This window comes from Dermacentor andersoni, chromosome 5 (genome assembly GCF_023375885.2).
Source record: "Dermacentor andersoni chromosome 5, qqDerAnde1_hic_scaffold, whole genome shotgun sequence".
NCBI lineage: Eukaryota > Metazoa > Arthropoda > Arachnida > Ixodida > Ixodidae > Dermacentor > Dermacentor andersoni.
The window spans coordinates 50,384,287-50,399,583 of NC_092818.1; the positions used below are offsets into that span (position 1 = coordinate 50,384,287).

General features: G+C 41.1%; 1 protein-coding gene across 1 annotated transcript in view; it reads left to right on the forward strand.

The window, feature by feature from the left end:
• aralar1 (calcium-binding mitochondrial carrier protein aralar1) overlaps positions 1 to 15,297 on the forward strand; it is a 41,146-nt gene that overhangs the window by 13,536 nt on the left and 12,313 nt on the right. The window contains exons 10-11 of the mRNA XM_050177622.2: positions 14,064 to 14,154; positions 14,801 to 14,876. Of these exons, the coding sequence (XP_050033579.1) occupies positions 14,064 to 14,154; positions 14,801 to 14,876 (167 nt within the window). The remainder of the gene's footprint in view (positions 1 to 14,063; positions 14,155 to 14,800; positions 14,877 to 15,297) is intronic.

Sequence of the window (15,297 nt, forward strand, 5' to 3'; positions counted from 1 at the left end):
TTCCTCAACTTGGACACTCAGAATTAAAAAAAAAAAAATGTGCCAGTGAAGAGGAATGGTTGTTACGCTGTCTCGAAGACACTCTTTCCTTCACTTTTATCACTGTACACGTGACTGTCAATTTTGCAGTGACAGCGCATTGCTTTTTGTGAAGTTCGCCCATCAAAAGTTTGTCTTTGGGTGAGCTAATAATCCATAAATATATAGATGATGAAATGTGGATAAAGTTAAGGACATACACAATCATTAAATTCCAACTAAGTGTGCTTTATGCAATATATATATATATATATATATATATATATATATATATATATATATATATGGACGTTGGGTAAAAGACACACTGGCTCCATTGGAATAGTGTCAAAAAAGAAACTTAACATGCATGGCGACACATTCTTTATTAACCAGCTTTTATCTGAGGAGCTAATTACTCTGACAAAGGCTGGCCCAGTAGCTATAATGTTGGACAGTAAAGAATGTTTATATATACATTCATTTATATATATAGTACGGTTAAGGACCACACTTCTGTACCACTATCAACAGTATTCTAGCCATTAGCAGAGTAAAAATATGGTAATTATTTTTCTTTCAGGTCAATTCAATGTCTTCAGATGCTATTTGGTCAAATGGTTGTTCTTTTCTTGTCTTTTTATCATTCTTTCAGTTTCTATTGTTTTGCATGACTGGATTTGGCTAAAGAAAGGTTAGTTGGAAGTTAGCACTTGTCCATCTGTGTGACTTCCTTTATCGCAATGACAGAAGGAGCTTTTGTGCTAGCTTTGGCTACTTGAGTATGTATGTAGACTTAGCTTTTCTCATATATACTATGACGCCCATAAAACGCGGATGGTGTGGACAAGGAATCATGCATTTGAACATCCCATCTGCTAATGTCAGCTGCTGTTGCAGTGTAGCTATTTGCCAGGCATGCTTATTATCAGTGGCATTATTTTCATCATACCGCAATTGTGTGCAGCACAAACTGCTTCTTTTGCACACTGGCTTCCACTGAAACAGCTCTTACTTGAACAGCAGTTCTCTTTCCGTAGGCCTGATGCGTGTTTTCATTGACGCTTGGTGAACTTGGCAAGGACAAGCCACTTGTGATAGCAGAAGCTTAGACGCTCCATCGTCATATGCCATTGATCAGGATTATTAAAAGCCTTTTTAATGCCAGTCTGTCACGTAATTTTTATTCTTTATTCAGACATATCCCCGCTTAGCCCGAAAGCGTTACAGCAGGGGGGTTACAAGCATGAAAAGAATACATCTTGATTCTCACTGCACACCTGTTCACATGACAGTCCATTCCACTGAGCGATAGTTCTTACAAAAAAAGAGTTGGCATACAGGCCCGTCCTAGCCCGGTATTCTCTAATTTTGCACTGGTGGTCAGTGCGTGCCGATATATAGCTTGGCGGTTTTAAGTACATTTCCCTATCAATTCCAGTTTTGTTGTGATAGATTTCATACAGAAGCTTTAGCCGCAGCCTCTTTCGGCGAGACGACAGGGACTCCCAGTATGCTTCACGTTCAGATCGTTGAGATGCAAATTTATGATGTGAGCTTTTAAAATTTTTTGCTCTTATTTGCCCTTGCAGGCAAACATTCATGTTATCTTGCCAATGTGTTGTGCACATCCCAATAAATAAAGCCGCCCTAGAAAAATCATTATCAAATGACTAAGTGCACAATGCCGAAATGACATTGAAACAGAATAGCACACCTTGAAGTGCCTAAGTTATTGAAATGTTTGGTAATATGATAGTTATTGCAAGGATGGTACGCCAGCAAAAAACTAATGTGTTGGCCTTCTTAAATTTGCACAAACAGGTCGTGCTGCAAGCCTTCAAATGAGCAGCACAAGAAACACTTTGATGCTGTTGTGCCTATTTGGGTAGCATAAACCAACAATAACGGCATTCCTGTGTAGCTAAATTGCTGGCCCACAATAATAGTTATTCTTATTTCTCCTTTCTTTACATCTATAATCGTATGTAAAAGTTAGTGTTTTATTGCAGTAGCAATTATATGGACACTCCAGGCACATTTCTGCCGTCGGCGTGATATTCCGTATAAAGTTGAAGCATGATAACATCGTCGCCAAGCGCCGTATGCTGTATGTGCGAGTGAAACTTGGAGTCACCCGACAACCGAGGTTCAATCTTGTGCGTGCAAGAGAGGAAAGTGGGGAGGAAGCGCATCATCTTCTGTCACACACAAGGCACTAGGGGGATGGGAGGGTTTTCTACTTTGGCGGCTGCTGCGTACGGCACAGCTGCGCAGGCACCCTACCTTGAAAGCAATCTGCAGTGTGGACAGAGTGCCCGGTTGCGCGGGCCTCATCTTCAAATCGATCTGCGATGAGTACAGAGTCTAGGTGTGCCAAAGGCAGATAACTTCGTGTGTGCTGCATTCTCGCTGCTTAGTTCGCGTTGAAGCGAAAGGCAGCACGAAGGTAAAATTCGCTTGCTTCTGCTGCCACGCTTCCTCACTCCACCATTTTGACAGCGAGTTTTTGCAGCCGTCAAGTGAGATATGTTCATATTTACCTGTGCGCACGTGGCACCATGCTTGCTAATCTAGTTAGTAAGCGAATGTTTACAAATTTATATGACCGATGAAACTACTATCCTTGCTTTGCAGAGCTGTATACTAATTTGCTAACGCAATCGATGCTTGGCCTTTCTGGTGAAACTGCGACTCGTTGTTGTGGCACTTGTATTCTTCGGTAATTTCAGGCGGCAATTTTGTCTGGTCAGAAGCTGCATATATTGTCTGGTTCAGGAATGTCGCTTTAATTTAGTCTGTCATTCCTTTTTGCTGGCACAGAACTTTTCAATGCAGGCAGCCAAAGATTTCAGCCTGCTTCACAAATTGAATGCGATGCCATTCGCTAATTGCCAACTTGCTGTCAGGGAAGTTACATGCCATCTGAAGTTCTGGAGAGTAGCTCTTGGGTGACAATAGCAGCCATGTGTTTTGGCAATGAAAGTACCAAATATGCTCTCTGCTCATGCTACCTAAAGCATCGTCTGCTTCCCACTTTCTTTATTCCTTTATTTCTTTTTACATGTAACACCATATGCACTGCTGTCTTTGAGCCATTTCCATGTTCTTACCAATCATTATATCAGTGCAGTTTGTGCAACTCTGAACTGGTTTGCTTCCTGAACATTGTTGCTGGATACAGCATTGTGATCATCACATCTGCACTGCCTCAAGCTACGTACAATTACACCATAAGTGCGTACATACAACTGTTTGGTGAATGTACCTTGGTTTAGAAATAGCCGATATGGTACCTTCACAAAACCACAATACTATTGAATTTACATTCCGCAGTGTTGACACCTTCCTAAGTTTGCAGAGTTGCATATCTTGGGGAAGCCGCATGCTGATTGCACATTGTAGTGCCCAGTTTATTTTCAATAGTCCTTTTTTTACGTATTTTGGGCTAAGGAATGCATGTCAGTTTCTTTCAGTCTTATGCGAACAAAATGTGCATGAGTGCTTTTCTGTGGTTATTTAATGGTAAAAAAGTTGTAATCACTACTGGTAACCATACATTGTTATGGCTGATAAGAGAGGCTAAAATTTTCACAAGAATTCTATTGGCAAGCATTTCACCTTGTTTTGGAAAATATTTCTTTCTCCAACAAGCTTCTGAGCTGAAGAATGCGCTACGTGTGACACATTTTTCCCCTCTTCTTGGTCATTTGATGTCAGTTTACCATAAGTACAGTAGACTTCCGTTAAGTTGATTCCGGTTAATTTGATCTTTTGGTTAATTCAATCCCGACCAAATGTCCCTGCTGGTGTTTGTACCTTCCACTAATACGACTCCGATTAATTCAATTTTTTTGGTTAATTTGATCCCAACCAAAGGTTCTGGCTGGCAGCCACGCATTTCTGTGGGCCCAACTTTCGTTATTTTGATCCTAAAATTGGGATTCATACTTTACCTTTACCGCTGTGATGACCTCAATGGCAATCCTTTTAGTGGCAGCATGTCTCGGCGTAGCTTAGGGGATAGTGAACACTCGTAAAAAATCTCACGTTGGAAATGCCTATTTTAGGCCTGTCCTAGGAAGGTTTTCAGGCAATAATGGAAGCTCACTATATCCGATTACTTTATTTGTCCAATTCTTCTTTTCTAAAAAAATTGGGTCGGAACTTAAGTGCTTAGTGCACTCGGATACAAAACCAAACCGTGTTCGCAGCGTTTGTATGCGTTACTGCTTAATACTGCTGTATTGCAGCAAAGGTGACTTTAGGAACCCGGCCGCCATTGTGCAACACATTTTATGTAGGTTCTTGCCCATTTTGATTCCTAAAAGATTGGGTGCACATTAGAGAGAGAGAGAGAAACGAAGAGGGAAATGTAGGGAGGGTAACCAAAGACATGCCTGGTTGGCTATCTTACACAAGGGGAGAGGGAGAAGGGAAGAACAGATAAGGAGAGAAAAGAAAAATAATAGTCAGTCATTCACACTCACATTAGATTTCTGCATTGTTTAGGAGGCTTAATGTCATCTCTGTTATTTTTCTGCCTTGGACACGTAGAAAGCGGGCGTGCATTTGATTCGAGGGCGTGTTAAAATGGGCAAACACTACCAAATCAGTGGTGTGTTCTGACATTTCTTCATCTTGTTTAATTTAACTTGCCGAATGATTTGATCAGTTTTGTCAATCCCGTTAGGGTCGAATTAACGGAAGCAAAATGTACCATATCTCTGAGAATACAATAAGCTGTAACAAACTCTGGAGGTTTTGATTTACAGTGTGGGTGGGCAAGTTATATGACAAGTTTTACCTTTGTTGAGCGTCTGCGCACCAATCTAGAGCACGATTCCACGAATCTGCTTCTGAAAGCACAACTTTCATTGCAAGCAAATTCAAGCATAAACTTGCATCACATTGTAAGCTGCATCGCACTCGACCAGCAACAGTAGAAGCAGTGGTCTCTGAAATGTGCTTTTTGTTGGCTTCTTTCAAATAATGTAGAAGGCATGCAGGTCCATGAATGTGGCAAATTACTTCTATGGAATCCCGCAAGGTGGAGGAAGTGTCATGACAGGAAAAAGTTGTCATCCACCCAAATCTGGCACGAAGCTAAAAAGGAAGCCCATGCGGGTTTCTCGGAAAGAATGCTTCACAGTGGAAGAAAATTCGTTGTGGTCCGGGATTTGAACCGAGGACCAACGCCTTTTCGGAACAGTCACTCTACCATTTTCAGTGTCCCAGTGCTTAAAGTTGTCAAGTAGTTCGTCTTTGCACTGCGATCTACTAGCCTCCTGGTTAGATCAGATGGTAGAGCAACTGTCCGGGAAAGGCTTTGGTCCTGGTTTCAAATCCCGGACTAGGACAAATTTTTCAACTGCGGGGCATTCTTTCTGAGAAAAACGTATCGGTTTCCTTTCTAGCTTTGTGCTACATTCTGGTGGGGCACGGACTTCCTTGTTTAGACAGCGCAACTTCACTCACTGGCTTGAGTTCCATGCAAGCAGCAGAAATGACCTCACAGCTGCACTAAAGCTGCACCAAAGAAAAAAGAAGGTGGCACAGAAGAAAGGGCAGCCACATGTAGCTTTTTAAATTTTTTTATGCGCATTTGTGATTGTGTCAAATGCACTTGTGACTGCACGTTTCAGTACAAACTTACAATCGCACACTTGAAGTCAATGTTTGTGTACAATATCTGTCTTTTGTCCCATTCTGAAGTGTTTCTTTCGTTATGCAAGCTCTACACTGTGTCAAACAACAGTGTCTGTGACGCATTTAGAAATGTTTATAGGCAGCAGCATGCATTCTGCAGGACAAGCTTGCTCTACCATGTCATTAACTCTTAGTAAGAGCAATACTTGTTAACATACTCTGAAAAAATGTGTAGAAATTTGTACTGATAACTGCTAGTATGACAGCCATAAACATGAACCACTCAAGGAGCGATCACTTCATCTTTGACACCTAATGCCCATGGTTTTTCTCTCTTAAATGTGTGTTATTAGCGGGGCAATCTTTTGTACAATCTTGACACAATCCTCCTGGCCCCTCAATGCAGAGGTCTGGGCACAGCATGGCTGCAGTCAGAATGCGGAACCCTGTGATGGGAAGGTGCAACTACACCAGAGGCATCATTGAACTGGAAATTGAACACAGCACACAGGTGGTAGCTCTGAACCAGAGCCAAGACTTTGACTCTAAAACATGCCTTTGACAGTTTAGAAAACACGGGCAGCAGCTGAGTGGGGAGACCACTCTGCAGTAATGGCTAGACATTTCTGAGCAGCAATAAGAAATTCTGCAATATTTTGCAAAGCACCGGTAAAACAGGGATAGGATTAAAAAAAGAAAAAAGACGCATTATCTTTTCTTGTAACGTTCGTTTGGTATGAGATGGTGTTACATTTCCTGCAAGGTGTGCCATACCCTTACTGTACAAACATTCTTGCAAATTTCACAGTGACCACATTTGCTGTCATTGATTCATTATCAGCATGATCTGCTGGTTTTTTTTTTTGTTTGCACGAAAACAGGAATGCGACTCGGGCTGGAGCTGTTCAACCAAACCAGTTGCGAAACACAGCAGAGGCACCACGTTTTAGAATCGAGACGCGGTGATTGGCAAAAAGCTTGGGGTGGGGACAGCGGGTTCTGCTGACTGTTGTGCCACCTTTGGACAGTGCAACTGTAGAATGACATTTTTCCAGAGCACCACAACAAGAAACAAATCCGTGAGTGCACTGTAAGCAGAACCAAATGAGCAGCATTTCAGATCATCAACCTTCCTCCGCTTGATCTGTCGTTCATTGGTGGCACATCTGTCAGTTGCCCATCACGGTAGCTGCATTTTGCAGGGGACGCAATGCAAAAGTGCTTGCGTACCATACTTTGGGTGCACATTTAAAAACCCCTGGTAGTCAAAATTAGTCTGGAGGTTTCCCCCATAGCATCGCTTATAACCCACTAGGCAGTTTCAGGTGGCTAAACCTCGCTATTGTTAGTCAGTCAGTTACCCCCGCTCATTGTTTGACACGTCAAGCACGAGCAGGGTTCTGGGAATGGCATGACTAAAGAAGTCTGAACAGAGGCATGTTTTTGGTGTTGGAGTGTTGGCGCTGGTCCCATGGGCAGCCGAGAAAAAGCGGTCCAGCAGCTGAGCTTCCCAGGGTTGCCCCGACCGAGCTCACCGTCGGCGCAATGGGGGGGAAACGTCCCCCTGTGGGTAGCGGTGCGTTGCACGGGGCCGCAAACGGGGCGCAGTGTGTCGCAGGAGGCGCCTGGTTTTGTCTTGTAGAGAAACACGCGGGTGGTAGAGGCCGGTGGTGGTGCACCGGAGCGCCCCGAAGGCAAAGAGGCGCTCGTTCCGCGGGGACCACACTACTGCACCTTCCTCTTGTGGGACTCTGTCTCCACAAGCGAAGGCAGGAGAAGGTTCCCAGGTAACCCCACTTCCCCCACCCACCCCCCCAGGCACAGACTTGTAATGAGGGATCAGAGAATCCCGTAAAGCACGCCCTGTCATTCTTTTTTACCTGTCTTTTTGTGCAGCGTTCGTCGGTGCCGATATGTGCCACTGGGGGTTTGTTCTGTAGATCTGTTGCCAATCTGTTCCGTGCATAACGCTGTCATGAAAGGTTTTTCTCATCGCCATCTGTGTGTTTATTTACTCGCATGTCTTAGGTGTGTCAGGTGTTGAAGCAAAGCTATGAGGAAAGTAAGCATGCACTGGCTGCAACCATCAGTCTCCAAGCCACTTAAGCACCATGTGTAATGGTTCAGGTGTTGTTCACTTTACAAAAAGTGCCTGTACAGTTCTTTAATGCAACTGCATACAGATTTCCCCACTCGGATTACTTTGGGCATTTTTTAGTTGTCCCCAGCATATTTGAATTGTAAGGTCCAGTAATTGAACTGGCTGGCACTTAGATAAAATTGCTCCTACTTGGATTGAATTGAGCAGAAGTACTTGCAGTTGAGAGATTGCTTTCCTTAAGACCCCTTCGTACGTCACTTGGCTTACTCTTGGAAAGAAAAATTGTTCACAACACAGAACCACAGAATTTGCCTTCAGTGCTACAGTAACTATTCATCAACACAGCATGCAAGTGTTGCCTAATTGTAATTGATGTGTTACTTTAAAGTTATATTCCTGTTGCACAGGTAGCTTTGACCTTTGTTGAAGCCAATCTGTATCAAATTTTTTTACGTGTGAGCAAATCGCAAAACATGAGTGAGTAGTCAGTGAGATATACGTTAAAATGCATAGCAATGCTCAGCTCGTGTTACGTTTTATCCGTGCCAATTCAGGCACATTTAAAAATGCATTTTTGATAACCTGCACTTTTATTCAATTCAGTTTAGCTTTATTCAACATCTGTCAGATGTTAAATGACTGCATTGTGTAAGTTATACCATGTGCACATAACAAAATTGCGGATGAGTGGCAAATGTTTAATTAATGTATCAAAATTACAAACATAGATTTTCTGTATCCATTGAAGTATTACCTGGTGACTGGCAGATTTCTGCACGTCATGTTTGTTGGCGGCGCTGTTAATCATTGGTTGGTAAAAATTTTCGTTTCTCAGATGGGCAGTGCTTATAACGTAAAGCAATAGTACATACTACATCATATTAATTGCTGTCATAAATGCCAGCTTGGCTGATGTACATTATGTGTAGAAATGCAATTACAATTACTGCCCCTTTGTAAAGCTATAACTTTCAGAATTAGGTTTAAAATGAACTCTACAGTGTTAGCTTGCATCACGCTTGGCAGGAAAAATGAGTTTAGAGGAAAGAATGTGTGCAGCCAGATCACATTCATGCAATAATGTGGCTGATGCTTGATGATGAAAGCTAATGCAAGCATTGAATAGCCTTTCCCATTTGATTCGAGAATTTAACTTTTTGAAATAGCAGAATACTTGTTTCTGTTCAAATTTAGTTAATAAAACTTATTACAGTTTCGGAGGTGAAAGACCGATGGAAGTGGGGACGGTTCCGAGTGACTGGGCTTCAGGACAGCGGTAGTTGTAACCAGTTTATGACCGAAGGCACAGTTTATAAAACATCTTTTCAGCAATGTCCTTTAACCTATAAATTCTGTTGTCTTTGATTTAAGCAAAGCAGTCTGACACAATGCTCTTCATATAGGCGGTAATGTTCTGTTCTCTTTTTTTTTTCATTACCGTCATGGTTATGGTGCACCAGATAACAGAAAGCGGTTGTTCCTCATTTACATCATCAATCTCCCGAGTTGACCATACATCCAGTTGTAAACGTCATTACTTGCACATATCAAATGATATAAGTGAGAATGTTTTACCAAAATTTACACCACCCTAGCTTTACATTTTTTTTAATGAGTTGTTTGGTAGTCGAAGGTAGTTTTTCTCAAATATTCATATTTGGTTCAATGACTTCACTATTCGAGCTCTCCTAAAAGCATTACATCACACTGTACAGATGTTATGCCACGAAACCTGAATAAAACTGGAGACAGAATTGATATAAGAGAAACATAATTTACGGTACAGCATGTCATGAATAAGTTAACTTGAAGGAGCATTTTTATTCATTTATTCATTTATTTTAATACATAAAATATGGTCATTAGAAGAACATCGGATGCTTGAAAAAGATAATAAAAAAGCACATATACAGGTTATGAACAATAATCTCATTGTATACATAATGCAAGGCACACTGAATACAAGAAAAAGTTTAGAAAATTTCAAGCCCGTGGCACAGAAATAGAATAACTCAAACGTATTTGTAAATGAGTAACTATTAGAATGGGTTATGAAGAAACTTATCTTGTAGGTTTGAGGATGACGGTGGGCTATAACGGTAGGGTAGTACATGATGGCACTTATGAACAGATATGTTTTCTTGGAAAATGTAACACTGCTGTCAAATCTTTATGCACCTGCTACCTAGAATGTGGGAAAGAAGTGATCTTGCCAAACCTGAAAAAGAGTAAGCCCAGTGGGGTGATAGACCACTGCATTGCTTTGGAAGTGGCCTTTGCCAGGTCTTGTGGCTTTGAGACTGTGTCGCTTGCATTTCACAAGAACAGCTGTTCTTGTTCATACACAGCAGCCACGCGAGTTTCTTGAATGTTCTGTCATCTTGCGACACTGCTTTTCCTCATTACCCAGACACTGTTGTGAGCATGCAGAAAGAACTCTGGGGCGAATTTTCAATAAAATCCCACAATTTGTTTTTGTGAGCTACCAAAAGCATTACTGTTGCTTACCAAACCGCATTTAAGGGCAGGAAATAGTTTGATGCCTAGTCTCTAAAGTTGAGCTGGATTCGTTAAGGAGCAAGATCAGCAAATAAGAGAGCTTGCTATGTAATGACGCTTGCAACGTTTACTTCGTGATGTGATATAATTTTTACTGTATATTGTGGCACTTAAAAATGTCACATTACTGAACTTAATTATTTTGGTTTCATGGGAGACAAGCACTGATTTGTGGTCTATTAGACTAGGGTAAAACATAGAAACTATAATATGTGTTTAGCAAGAAACAAATACCAAAATAAAGGGAAGTGCTTAACGTTAGATATGCAGGAGGTGGATAAAAAAGCATCAGTAATGCTAGGGCATTTAACAGGCAATGCCTGCCTCCAGACTGGCTTACAAGGCACGAGAGTTTTGTTTAGATGCAGTGACCTAAACAAATACTTCCTCGCCCTCATAAAAAAAAAGGAGCAAGAGAAGCAATTTATCAATAAAGCATAAAAATTTTAATTTTCTGTTGCATTTGAATCATCAATTATCCTTACACTGGGTCCGTCTCCCACCGGCGACAAGTTAGCTTTTCGTCCACTTTCGTTTCCCTTTTCTTCATTATTTTCTACATTCCAGCTTAAACCACAGTTAATTTCCGCGATGCTTTCCTTGGCTTCATTGTCTGTTGGCTTTATGTGGTCATGCTTCACAATAATCGAGCCCCTTAGTTCTCTTACACTCTAAGTAGTTGGATGACACGTGCAAATTTTAGTGGTATCTATTGTGTTTGAGTTTGGTTGGCAAAGAGTGCGAGGGTCATGCATTTGGTTAAATTTTTTTAATTGTTCTTTTTATCGTGTTAAGTATACCTTATGAAGGGAGTCCAATTACTAACTTTGGGACCTCCTCCTGTGTATTTGGTAAGTTGAAACACTTCACATTGTTAACAACGCCGATTTTAATGCCTTACGCTAAGGATACTAGAGGAAAATGTGGTGCCGGTGTCTGCCTGTGTCGCCAGTATGGCTGTTGATCACAGTGATGGGCCGTTCGTAGATTTGCCAGAAGTTCATCCTTCTAGCCGCATACAATCGTCTAAATGTTCATTGTGCTTCTGTTTTAGATGTTTAGGCGTAGTGTTTATGGAGCTCATCTTTCACTGCAAAAACTTTGTATGAATACAAGTGGCCTCATCTAGCCTCTTAATTTCTTTGCGGATTGCAGAACATTTCTGACAAAAATAATCGTTTAGAACATCTTTTTAAACATCTTTTTACATAGCAAACACCACTTAAATTTAGCATTAGGCATACTCAGAAGTGTCATGATTTATTTATGCTTTGGAAATTATGCAATTAAATTAAATATTCCTAACATAAAACATTTCTCTAACTGCCCTTAATAACCATTGCAAATCTAGCCTGCAACCCAAATGAACCAGAAATAATAGCAAAAGAAGCTGCAAACTGCTTTGTGAGCAAATCCATGCGAAACCATATGGACGAGTTCATGTACTATGAGTGATTTTGATGGTGGCTCAAGTTTCAGTGCCAGATGTCCCTCTAGTAATCATGTGATACTCCGGGGATACCGATTCATCTACAGACTTATCAGAGTGCAGGCATGCACAAATTGCTGGCCATGAGCACCTGTGCTAGCTCTAAATAGTGCTCTTGCTTGTGAATGGCAAGCATAAGAGCCATGGCTCATGGCACTCTCGGCCGACCAACCTCAAAGCTAGCCGCAACCGCAAAGCATCACTTGAGCAGCCTGGCGCCAGCCACTCGGCCACTACCAGCAGCTCTAATTGGGCTGTGCAATGATAAATTGCTGCAACACATCCTTGGCATGCAAATATTCCAAAGATCTTATTTTGAAAAGATTGCAAAGGGGGGGAAACATTCAGTTGAAATATATAGTAGGAGGTCCCTACATACAGGATTCATAGGCTGGACCTCCTGTCAAAGTAAAAAAGAAGGGAAGCCAAAAAATGGAGCACTTTCGTGACAAAAGGTTTGAAAATGTGATTACAAATCAGTGTAGCATAAATATATTAACAAGAAACAAACGTTGAATTCACAAATATAAAAAGGAACTCAAATGCTATACGTGAAATGTCTATACATCATCAATGGAGCAAAAGCCATAGCATGCAAGTATTTTACTAGAAGCCCATGATAGCCAGATGTTTGTCTAAACTTCCTTGTTTTTAGTTAATAATTTTTTATTCGTGACAAGACTCACATGATTGCTTCTTGACTTGTCACAATCTGAGACACCACCAAAACTGGTTGATAGAGAATACAGCTGCACTCGCCCGGTCAGCACTTCTGACGGTGTGTTCTCACTGTATGTCAAGGTAGCCCTTTGCCTTGTAAGATCAGTTTTGGAAGAGGGCTTGGTCTTATTTTCGTTATCGCTTTGGCTCTACTAAACAGAGCAACAGAGGGTTTTCTGCGACGCTCACACTTGACAGATAATTTTTTAGTGTGCATGAGTACGTAAAATATCTTTGGATAAGTCGCCTTGTATATTTTATGGTCTGACAGATTGGGCTTCATCAAATGGGCAGCAGCGTCTGTGCCATACAACTTATGTGGCAACAATGTTGCATTGTTGATAGCATTGCAATGTCTATGCAGACACTGGCATGTAAAATAAACATTACAGGAAATTATTCAGACATGTTACTAAAATGTGGCTCTCCATCCCTCCTGTATCCAAAGTAGATTGATGACCAAGGCACCGTGTGGCAGAGTATGTAACCTTTTCAACTAAGTTGGAAAAGGACACCACCCCAAAACCCCCATATCCAATATTCCATTATACATATGGGGATGCCATATAAAAGCCTGTATGTTTCCATGTCATAGTGGATTATTGGATGTGGGAGTTATGAGACATATGGGCTTTTTGATGGGGAAGGGCTTTAAGTGCCCTATGTGTATGACACTTCTATATCTACTCCGAGAGTGAGATCTGTTCTTTTAACAGAGCGTAACACTGAACTTGTTCAGTCATTTCTAATGAAATTGTAAGCTCGCTTGCCAGTTGTTCCATTAACAAATTATGTTAATCTGTTACACTTGGATTCTTCTAAAGTCTGTATACCTCCTGCAACCCCCCAGCACAAAGAGAAACAAGTGCTCAATTTTGTTTGTCTAAATTATAGCAAAATTTTCTGCTCTGTTTGATCTTAAAAATTATTGATAAGTATAAATACTCATTAGGCACCTTTTAACCAGTTGAAAAGTATTCAAAAACAAGTTTCATAATAACATCTTAATGCAGACTACTTTAAATAAGCCTGTGATATGTGGCCACGTTACATGATTATATTTTTGCCACTAGGTCTGCTAAGTCACCACAAACGTTGCCAGTTAGCAAGTTAGAGTATAGCAATGGAACTGTCTGTGTAATAATTAAGCACTAACTTTTGTTTCGACTATATCTAGGGCAGCAATGCTTCACTTTTGCTGCAATGCATCATTTCCTCCTTGACCCGCAAGCCTATTGTTTGCAATGGCTTAAAGACACCCTGTCCATTTGTTATTGTTCATTCTGTCTAGTACTCGAAAGGACTGAAGATGGATACTAATACATGTTTGCATGCTTAGAGACTATTTACGTTGCTCTCGTATCAGACTGTTTGAGAATGGCACTGTAGGGAATGTGTCTGTGGGAATCTGTTTAAGTCATAGCAGATTGTGGGTTTCATTGGAGAATGTGCAATGCTTCGATGCTGCTAGCTGTTCTACTAATGGCACTATAAATGTTCTTGGTTTTCTTTTCTGCATGGTTTCAGGCGTGTAACATACGAAGACTTGGAGAGAATAGCGCCTTATCGGCCAACAAGATTTCTTTCAAGGCCTATTGCTGAAGTTAAAGCAGTTCAGGTATGTATGGTCATCGTTTTAGTTCAATAGGCATACTATTATGCTCCATTTGGTGTGTAGCAGGCAACAATATGAAGGCTAGAATTCTCACACTGCTTGCATTTGTGACCAAAAATTAGTGCCTCACATATGAAAGAAATATATGTATGTGCGTTGTGTAATTTGATGTAACATTGAGTCTCTTACTGCTACATCACAAAATATGATGTAGCTATTGCATGGAAGGCATCCATAGATCTAGATGTATTTAGCACCAAATGAGCAGAATAGCTTGTTTCTTGCTACCAGTGGCCACACCAGACTGCTTGCGCTCTCAACTAAAACAAAGCATGTCGCATACTGGAAGCACTAATATGCACAAATAATTATTTGATGCAACCTTACATTCACAAGTTATAGCTTTAATACAGGAAGCAGAAAGCATCACTAATCAAAAACAAGTTCACTGCTAAATGTGCGGTGTGAGACTTGTACAACTGCATTACTTATGTAGTTTCTGCAGCTTTGCCTGCTAAGTCCGAAGTTCACAATCCTAACGCATGGCATCTGGTTCAGAACATGCTCTGGTGAGGATTTGTAGCATGCAAGAGTTATCAGTAAACTGCTAAGCCCACTGATTTTTTTATATTTGCATTGCTTTTTCCAGAGTCCCGATGATAGGGGCGTCGGTGTTCAACTTCTCGAAAGTGTCTACCGGTTTACGCTTGGCTCAATTGCCGGTGGTATGTGTTTTCTCTGTATGGTCACGGTGAAATGTGTTTGTCTGTCAGGGTATGTAAGTCGCCTTGGTTCAGTGTTCTCATCACTGCTTCGTAGATAGCCTAAACCTTTTGCTGTTCCTTTGCTTCATTTTTCTTGCTTTTAGTCTGTATCTAGCGTAAAAGGATCAAACAGAATAAAAGAGTGTCATCAAAACTCATTCAGCTCGAACAGATGACAGGAAAACTGCTGCACATATCGCTTTGTGGAGAATTTTAATTTTCATGCCGTTCAGCCGTACAATGTGCAGAAGGTGCACAGTTCCCTGTAATCAATTCAAACTGGCAACTTTGCCCATCACAGAGTACCGCAGTAAGATTCGATTTTCTGTAAGCAGCTTTTAGGTACTTCTGCTTCTTCTTGTGAGTGAATGGTCCTGGCCAA